At 43.7% G+C, this 10,078-nt stretch overlaps 1 protein-coding gene across 1 annotated transcript; it reads left to right on the forward strand.

Moving 5' to 3' along the window:
- Window positions 1–348: 348 nt before the first annotated feature.
- Window positions 349–2,509, forward strand: LOC106814213 (uncharacterized protein K02A2.6-like). The gene is made up of 3 exons (XM_014818511.1): window positions 349–1,452; window positions 1,737–1,874; window positions 2,453–2,509. The coding sequence occupies exons 1-3, from the start codon at window positions 349–351 to the stop codon at window positions 2,507–2,509; spliced, it is 1,299 nt and encodes a 432-aa protein (XP_014673997.1).
- Window positions 2,510–10,078: the final 7,569 nt, after the last annotated feature.

Here is a 10,078-nt window from a genome sequence, read left to right on the forward strand (position 1 = left end):
GAAGCTGCAGACTTACATGCACAACAGCTCAAGGACATGAGTGTACCAACTGCTGCTATACACAGTGTCACTAAACATGCTAGTGGCATATGCCGTAATTGTGGGTTAAAACACCAGTACAAACCACGGGAACAGTGCCCAGCATATGGAGCAGAGTGCAAAGCTTGTGGCAGAATGAACCACTGGGCACGCGTTTGTCTAGCGAGCAAACAGAAACGATGGCACAAATCCACACCACGTGGTCGGGGACCCTCAGGTGACCGTGGACGCTCAAGGTCTGATTACAAGGGAGGAAAGCCATACCGAGCTCGCAGCAACACTCCTTACAAGAGAGATAACCATAGTCATATGCATACAGACGCTATCCACAATGCACAAGACAGTGCGAAGGACCTGGGTGAGCGATTTGATAGGTTGCAATTCAGCAACATAACTGTGTCAACCATGTGTCTAGATAAGATGCAACGCGATGAAGCATTCGCAGGGTTAGACATCAAGCTACGCAACCGTCCAGGCGTACACACGCTCAGACTCAAGGTAGATACTGGTGCTCAAGGAAACACCTTGCCACTATCTGTATTTCGCAGAATGTACCCCAACATGCTCACAACGGAAGGCTACCCCGCACAAGAAATTGCCATGGCAGCCAAACGAACACGGCTAACTGCTTACAACAGCACACCAATCCCGTGCCGTAGAGCTATTGACGTGCCATGCAGCTATAACGGTTCTGAGTGGACCGACTGTAGATTCTACATAGTGGACGTGGAAGGACCAGCTGTTATTGGTCTACAGTCCAGTGAACGGCTAAAATTAGTGACACTACACTGTGCAATCAACAGCACAAACATTGCTGATAGCGTGACAACAAAATCATCTATGAGAGCAGACGTATCTTCCATAGGGAACGTGCATGACCTGAAGCGACTGTACCCCGAACAATTTGACAGGATTGGATGTATGCCAGGCACATTCAAGATTACAGTCGATCCAAATGCGCCAGCGCACGTTGATGCACCTCGAAAACCCCCTATTGCACTGAAAGACGAAATAAAGAAAGAGCTGGATTACATGGAAGAAAACCACGTCATACGTAAGGTGACAGAACCATCAGACTGGGTGTCTAGTTTGGCCTATTCGCACAAGAAAGACGGATCCCTGCGTGTCTGTTTGGACCCAAGATATCTCAACCGAGCACTAAAACGTCCATATCACAAGATACCTACTGTAGAAGAACTCACACACCACTTCGCAGGGGCTAAGGTATTCTCAAAGCTTGACGCGAAAGCGGGATACTGGTCAATAAAACTTGACGAGGAATCGCAGCTCCTCACCACATTCCAATCGCCGTTTGGGAGATATTGTTTTGTACGTCTGCCGTTCGGATTGTCCGTCTCGCAGGACATCTTTCAATTGAAAATGGATCAGATCCTGGACCAAGTGGATGGTGCAGTAGGCATAGCAGACGATGTAGCAGTCTATGCTAAAACTGATGAGGAACACGATCAGATTCTGCACAGACTGATGTGTGTCGCCGCCAAGACTGGTCTATTGTTCACTCGCAGTGCAACATCAATGTCGACAGCATGCGCTTCGTTGTGGTATGACATACTCCGATTAGGGGTACACCCTGCACAGTGAAAATAGCCGACTGCAGGCTATGCCAAGCCTTGCTACTAAGAGGAGTTACATGAACTTCCTGGATTCGTAACGTACTTGTCACGTTTCATCTCCAGGTGGCGACAAGCAGACCTCTACGTGACCTGCTAACGAAGATGCTGCATTCATGTGGTGGACATCACCTGCGGCTTTTGATGAGCTACGAGCTAGTGACGCGGGACTCACGCTGCAGTACTTTGAACCTAGTAGCGCCAGTATGCCAGCTGATGCAGCCTCAAAGGACTGGGCGCGGTCTGTGCGGATGCGGAAACCGGTGGCATATGCTTCAAAAAACTATCTGACGTAGAGGTGCTATGCATGTATGAACAGGGAGTACTCGCCATAGTATTTGGTGTACACGTTCCATACATATCCTCTACTGGCGCGTTTCAAAGTCCTGATCTGCCACAAACGCTTGTCTGATTCTGCAAAAGCCGTTGACAGAAGCACCACCCAGCTTACAGCGTATGGATGCTGCATGAGCTCCGAGGATACCGTGATAGATGAATACGGCAGTGAGGAGAATGACGTAGCGACTACCAAGCTCCAGAAAACGAAGTTACCATTGATCTTGTGTGCAGATTGACTCGTGAGATTTATAGCACTAGAACGCCTTAAATAGCGTACGAGTAAGCTCAGGAGAGACTCCACACTCAACAGCTAAGTGAACTATCATATGGTTGGCCAGAAACATCGAGATCCCTACACCAATAGTCATATTGGTTCGTTACGTGATGAACTATCAGTGGGAAATGCATTATTCTTTGAAGGGACAGTGTGTTGCGTGTTCCAGCTGAGGTATGGAAGGATGTACTCGCAGACCTACTATGGACATCAGGGCATAGATTAAACACACCTGCGTGCTAGATGCGTTGTACTGGAGCGGAATAAACTAAGACATTACACTCTGCAACGGAATGCCAGTATGCCAAGAGTCAACCATCGCAGACACAGAGAACGCTGTCTACCGCATGAAAATACCTAGCCGTCCTGTTGGCAGGTCGTAGGCAAGACCTGTTCCAGTTCATGGCAGTGAGTTCCTGACTATTGCGGACTAACAGCAAGTTTCTGATTATCGAGAAAAACTGCCAGCCAGGTTACGTAAAGTCGGTTATCGGAGCATACCAAAGCAGGTCATTTTTCGACACGGATCCCACCGTGTGTAAGCGACAATGGACCATTTAGTAGTGCTTCGAGTAGCTGCTTACAGAAGAATTCGGAGACAGTGGGTGTTTTGACCATGCAACGCTCGCCTGTAGCATTTCGCTAGTCTAACGTTTTGGTCGAGAGACAGATTCGATACCGTAAAGAGTTGCTTTAGCAAGCGCGAAACGAAGCGAACACTTGATGTTCACATGGCCTATGCTGTGTCTTCGCCACCAGCGCCGGTAAGTCAGCAACTACCAGCCCAGCGTGAGCTGTCGCTGGTCGCAAGTTGAGAGAAATATCCCTGTCAAGCAGAGTACACAACATCGGCGATGCAGCGAATAATCGCCGACAAGTAGATGAAGCGACAGGTGACAAGAAGGTATCATGATTCGTGGTCAGCACGATTTGCCGCCCCTCATGCCTTGGACAATCAGTGACAGTCCAGGACGACAACACTAATCGTGGCAGCCAGCACCATGTGTCGAAATGCGACGAGCTGCGAGTGCGTATATTGTTGCCAGCCCCAATGGAAGCCAGTGAGACGGAAACCAAACTATTCGCAGAGGTTCACATTCCGGAAAAGAAGCGTGTAACGTTCGCATATTCGTTCCAGCAGAAACGCATGACGTGCCTGTCAGTTGCCGTGTCCGGTGCGCAATCGAACGATGCTCGTGAACTACTCGACCTCAGAGATTGTCGCATACACACTGCACCAGTGAACGATGCGACCATGAGCCAGTAATCTGCCAAATATGGCAGTAGCAGACACTTGTGAACAGGAGCCCATAATAAGACCGTTCGGGGTAGGGTGTGAAAAACAGAACAAGTTTGAGTAACAAGGTGACTACTAAGTGAGCACATGTAATATTCTCAGCAGTGTATCATCATAGTATCTAGAGTGTGCATAATTAGTTATTCATATTTACATTTACTTCCTTACATTATCCACAGCCACGTGGAGATTGTTTTTGTTCCACATTCTGTGTATGACCTGTACATCATTAGCCTATATTGCCAAGTAATAGTGTTTGTGACACACCGTGCGAAATGGCAAATATTCAGGCGTACAACCCTATTGCCGAGTGTGACTAGAAGACCAGAGTTCTCTTAATGTTCATGTTATTATTCAGCTTTATTTTTATGCAGTTGTTTGTAATTTCACATTGTTAATGCGCGCAAGGACTGTTGTGAACTGCCAATAATGATGACATATTCATTCAATGGGCAATTATTAATGCTGTGTGCAACCATTTACAGCATCTACACAAATCGTACACGGAACAACTTCGACTGTAATAATGTTCGTTTATTCTACACAGTTATACCAGTCACGCCAATCCTGTAGTGTTTAGCATTTCTATTTTAGATGCATATATGATATGTTATGTTTAGTAAAGGGACGCTACATGTATGTACACAGTGTTACGCGAATGGACTACATTGTAGCGCGGTGCTTATACGGGCCGAGTAATACCTAAAACTCTTCTTACTCGCGGTCACAAATGGCGTAAGCCGTATTATACGAGCCGCTCTAATAAACGCTCATTATCATAGATTTGTGTTGACATGTCTTCATCAATCCACAACAGGAAGTTAAGCGGGATGTGGAAAGACATTTCATTGTAGTTAGCAGTTAAATGTGGACAAATTTTATTGATAAAAACAGCTATTATTACGTAACTATGGACCAATGTGTTTTGGTGGACGCTCGTGCAGCCGAAGGCATATTGACATATCATGCAGATTGTGTAATCTAACTACAGTATGGCTATTTGTGTTGAATGAAACGGCTATGTCTATGCATTTATTAATGTTTAATAGTTTGAACAATAATTCAAATTGACAATTTTCTGTTTTACCGATGATAACGTTAGCGCGTGGCCTTACACTGTACAGGCTACAGGTGTATTGTAATTTTTATTATGTTTTGTGTGGGCGAACCAGCCTGTGCTTCTCGTGTATTGAGCTCTTCTTTTTGGGCGCAGTTCGGTCTGGTGGACACTAAGCAACATCTAACAGCCACGACAGTTTCGGCCACCATACAAGGACTGTTGGTACGGCATCAATTGAAGGGCAAGGGGCACTGCATCGGCAGATACACGCCATTCGATGTATATCAAGCCCACGCAGTTCAAGCATCATCAGATGCACTCTCCATCGATGAGAGAATGCTTCTTGTTCGCCGGTATGACTTGGACGAAGAGCCTTACGAAGAGCATGACTACTAGATGCGGCTCTAATTTTTTAACTCTCTCTCACGTAAGGATCGCTTGCCATTTGGCTCATAGCGGTTATGTGTTACATGAACATTACGCGCACTCCTGCCGAATGTCGCAGTGTATAACCTCGCTGGTTTGCGAAGTGGGGGGAGGTCTGATGAAAAAAAATCGTGGGCGGTCTAGTGAAACAGACATGTTGTTGGTAAAGTTTTGCAATCTGGCCAGAGCGCCTGCTCTCAAGTTACTGCCTCACTTACGACGCTGCGCATCTGACCACATCACCAGGATTGCATCTGCCCTTAACAGCTGCTTCTGGATGGATTTGCGGATCTCATTACCTGTTTGCGAGTCTTGGCTGATCACATGTTTGAATGTTCACAGAACACAATCAGTCTTCATCTCATCAGTGCCATGCAGCATGCTACATCAAGATACGATGCATCATCATTGCAAAGTTGTCACTGAGAATAACAGGTCCATAACCAGGGTCGCAGAGAAAACAGCTGTCAAATCTCATCTGTTTCGGATGAATAAGCAGGACACAGAATCTTTCGCGGCTATGCGCGAAAAGACGACAGCGCGACGTCGTCGCCCTTCTCCGTGCGGACACTCCAACGGTACGTGCACACGTCTGCGGCTTGCGCCCATGAGATCATGCAGACGCCTGCGAGAGCCAGGTGTCATCGCGCGACGCTCTGGCGTCTGAGCGCGCAATGCGACGCGATAGGACAGAAGCCTGTCTCGGAGTGTAGCCGGCGAACGGTCACCTCGTAAGCTCAGCTTTTTTAACGGGGAGGGGTATGTGTAATATGCAGAAATACATAATAATAAATACGCACTGTTAAGTATTTTCTAGTTTTGGGTATAGCTTACAGGCCCAGCTGTGTAGACGTGACCCCGGACGCAGCGAGTAGTGAGCCAACCATTACATGCGGTAGCTGTTTTTTGTTTTTTACGCAGGCTTGCGAATAATACAATAGATAGGCGGGTCCCAGTTTGGCGTATATAATCTCTGCTTTGGAGAGAGAAAAATTAAGTCAAAGTACAAGACAGGATAGGACAGCGTAGTTACGGAGATATTTCAGCATGTGCTGGGTCTATACGGACGAATCGCGGCATTACTAGTGAGTTAGTGCGTGTCTCGCGTAAACTAGTGTACTGCGCATACTTGTTTTGGAATTATAACAAGTGTACATATAAAGAGAATCATGATACATTACCGTGTTGTTGTGTTCTTTATAATATGATTCCGATAGACGTTAGCAAAGGGTGTTATATATACACTCACGTGTAACCACTAATACGATCACATAATGCAAGCAGCTTCCCTACCTATATATATATAATATTATATATATATAAATTAGTGATAATTAAAATATTGATATAATTGATTATATATTAATATAAATCAATAATGATTTTATACATTAGATTTGATTTCGACATTTCTATGGAGAATCACAGACGGGCCACCACTCTCCGATTAAAGGAACTGCTTAGAACAAAGGTAATTGTTTATTTACTAGTTTTCGTATCACAAAATTCCCTGAAATTTGATATAATTGACGTATCGTTGATTATATATTAATATATTAATATATATCGAGATATCGAGTTTTGTTTAATTCTATTAATACCGAAGACTTTGAAATGGTAAATTTAGTTATCCACATTTTTCTATGCTGGTTACTGTAACGTTAGAAGGACATACGAGAATTGCCTCAGCTATGCAAGCCTAAAAATGCACTTTTTTATTTTATTGGACGTCATATTTCGCCAATCATAAATCACATAAATTTTCACGTTTCGTAAACGTTGCTCTTAAGCTTACATGTTTGATTAATTTGAAAATCATTCCAGTTATAATATCAAGTACTTAATAATGTCATATGTCATATGTTTCCTCATAGTTAATGATCTGACAAATCTTTGCCTTGATGTAGTGTAAGAACCTCTCTTACGCCTGGTAGAGGAATGCCGCAGAAGAGGAGAAGAGGGGCCGGAGGAGGCAGAAGGAGCATGATGCACACCGATTCGCGTCAGGGGACTTCCGAGACAAACCATCGTAACTGACGGTTACAGTGTTTTATACTGATATTCCACGTGTTTTTAGACAGATTTGTTGTATTTTATACTAATCGTTTATTGTAAGTTCAATCCCATATGCATGAGCATGTGGTCTCGCGTTTTATGTGTACGACTGCGGCCCGTTGTCAGAAATTCTCATTTCATGCTCATTCAACTAGAACAACTAGCTCTAGAACTAGAACAACTAGCTCTGGAACTAGAACAAGTAGCACTCGAACTAGAACATCTAGCTCTGGAACTAGAACAACTAGCTCTATAACTAGAGCAAGTATAGCACCCTGATTGTAATCCCATGCATGTGCCGTGCATTCACGATTGAAATGCTTTCCAATAAATATACTCCAAATAAAACGCCGGAGATTCCTCTTTATATATATATGATGTTAATTATTCAAAGGCTATCAACAATACTTTTCTGAAAACTCATCAAGGAAATTGTAACATACACTGTTAAGAAGTTTGCAAATCATTGGTAGTTTGGGTTGTTGTTGAGGACTCGTTGTTGTCTGGCGGTATTGATATTAACACTGACCTTGACCAAGACCTCGTCCAATGCCATGGCCTTATCCTCACCTGATAATGTAAATATTTTGAAAATGGTGAAAGCCATGACCTTGAGCTCAAGGCCATGGCCTTGACCCACTTTTATACGTTTTAAACGTTTTACATTTGTAGGCCAAGGCCATAGCCTTGAGCTCAAGGCCATGGTCTTCACCATTTTTAAAATATTTACATTATCAGGTGAGGATCCTTGCCAATGTATGTTTACATTTCTGCCAATGGCAGTCTAAAAATATTTGACTTGGTAATTGCCTGGATTTAAACCCAGGATTATTGAATACAAGCCCGTTACGCTACGGACGAACCCAAACATACCGTTCCTTACATGATCATCTCAGATGTATGTTATATTTAGCTTAACAGCAGTTAGAAAATATTTTACTATGGTAATTGCCAAGATTTGAACTCCGGACTACTGAATAGCAATCCAACACGCTACGCACACACCCAAACTTCCAATTTGTATTTTGTTCAGATCGTATGTGTGTATTATGTTTTCGTTTTATAAAAAGAAGAAAAATTAAACACCGACTCTTGCCCAAACTCGGAAATCATTACTTGTTTTGTTTTTACCACTGCTTGAAAAGTAGGTATTTTCACGAATACATTGCGTTTTGGGAGCATTTCGTTCTCCTTATATGATATATATAATATATTATATTATCCTTATATTAATCTTTATTATTATGGACAAAATAATGGCTATTTTCCAAAGTGCGCATCGTCAAATTGTTTTCTAGCAAAAAAATGGTTCTAGCGTTTTAGCGTTCTAACGTTCTGGTCTCACGTTCTAGCGAAAAACAATCGTTATAAAATTAATGGGAAAACGAGAAACACAACAGCATAATTTAGACAATTGATATTATATTACTTGTCATTATAAGACCAATAACGTGTAAAATTATAGTAATTGTGTTAGTTGTCTCTTTTCATACACCCGCGTGCATGACACACACACACACACACACACACACACGCACACGCACACGCACACGCACACGCACACGCACACGCACACACACACACACACGCACACCTGAGCGACGTAGTAATAAATATATGTTATGTACGTTATCGGGGTACGTTATGTACGTATTAGGGACGAGCGGTAGCCGTTTTTTGAGGAATGCAATAAAAACGCTAGAGGCGCGGGGAATATGTAGGGCCGGTCGGGCAACCGGAAAAACACATACTATTTTGTGTGTACATACCTGCTTTAATTAACATTTACCTATAATGCTTCTCCTTCTCTCTCTGTTTTTCTTGTTCACGTTCTCTCTTTTCTTCTGCTCCGCTTCTTCTTCTAGCTCTGTCTCTTTCCCTTAATCGTTCTTTTTGTTCATCCGTCATATTTTTTTCTCCTTTTTCTGCTCCTTTCTCTTTCTGTCTCAATCTCTTCTTCCGTCATATAACATATTTTTATTTTCCGCATCATTTGGAAAAGTTATTCTTATACCCTGTACAGACTACGAATTTGATATGGTACTAAACTAGCGGGCGCTAAAAATTGCAGTGTCTATACACGCTATCCCGTTCCAAATACGCGATGGCCCGCTCCAAGTTAGCCCCCTTACGAAGCACAGCTATCTTGGTGCGCACCAAGTTATCCCGCTCTAACTCTGTGTCTGTACGCAATCGGTGCCTAACGCGCACTAAGTTTCGCAACGTGCACGCGCATAGCCTTATTTAGGTCACGTACGCTCGCTCGCACGCACACTCGCTGTACCTCGCTGTCTGCGGGGTGACGTGACGAGCAAGGAACTGAGCGGTGGGAGAACTGATGACTCATTTAAAGTAGGGTCAAATATGCAGTCTGTACGCTCCTAGTTAGCGTGCACTAAGTTAACGCGTGTCAGACGCGTGTCTGATGCGCGCTAAAATTCGTAGTCTGTACAGTGTCACAGTAATCGAATCTCTTTTGTATTCGCCAAATGGCGCCACCGAACTGAGGTGCTCTTGTTATACAGGAGTTACTTGCGAGCCAGCATGTACATGCACTTGCACAGAATATACTCGCACTTGTAGTAACGGTATACCGCTCGTTGTGTGGTAATTTAACAAGCATCACACCATCAAATGGTGGCAGCGGTAAAAGAACTAATTGCAACAGCAAGCCTGGAGATATTCGACCAGAACTTGGCCTGGGAGACAGCAGAGGTTACGCAATGGTAACGCCTGGACAATAGCCACGCTGAGCATGAACAGCTAATGAGTGCATCAGGCAATTATTGACATCGCCGACAGCTGATCAAAGCTAGTGTTACATCCAGTCATCACTTCTTTGTGCATCGCAAGACAGTCATTCATCAGTAAACGGTATGTAAATAACCCGTACTGGATATACAGCTGCAAAATAACCACAAGATTAATATTATTAGTGTTGAACTTGAATGACAACG

Source organism: Priapulus caudatus, unplaced genomic scaffold (assembly GCF_000485595.1).
Source record: "Priapulus caudatus unplaced genomic scaffold, Priapulus_caudatus-5.0.1 Scaffold885, whole genome shotgun sequence".
Lineage (NCBI taxonomy): Eukaryota > Metazoa > Priapulida > Priapulimorpha > Priapulimorphida > Priapulidae > Priapulus > Priapulus caudatus.

Coding starts and splice junctions, on each gene's coding strand:
- LOC106814213 (XM_014818511.1), top strand. CDS start 349: ATGCATACAGACGCTATCCACAATGCACAAGACAGTGCGAAGGACCTG. Junction 1,453..1,736: donor TGGACCAAGTGGATGGTGCA/GTAGGCATAGCA, acceptor TTTCATCTCCAG/GTGGCGACAAGCAGACCTCT. Junction 1,875..2,452: donor CTTTGAACCTAGTAGCGCCA/GTATGCCAGCTG, acceptor TGCGTGTTCCAG/CTGAGGTATGGAAGGATGTA.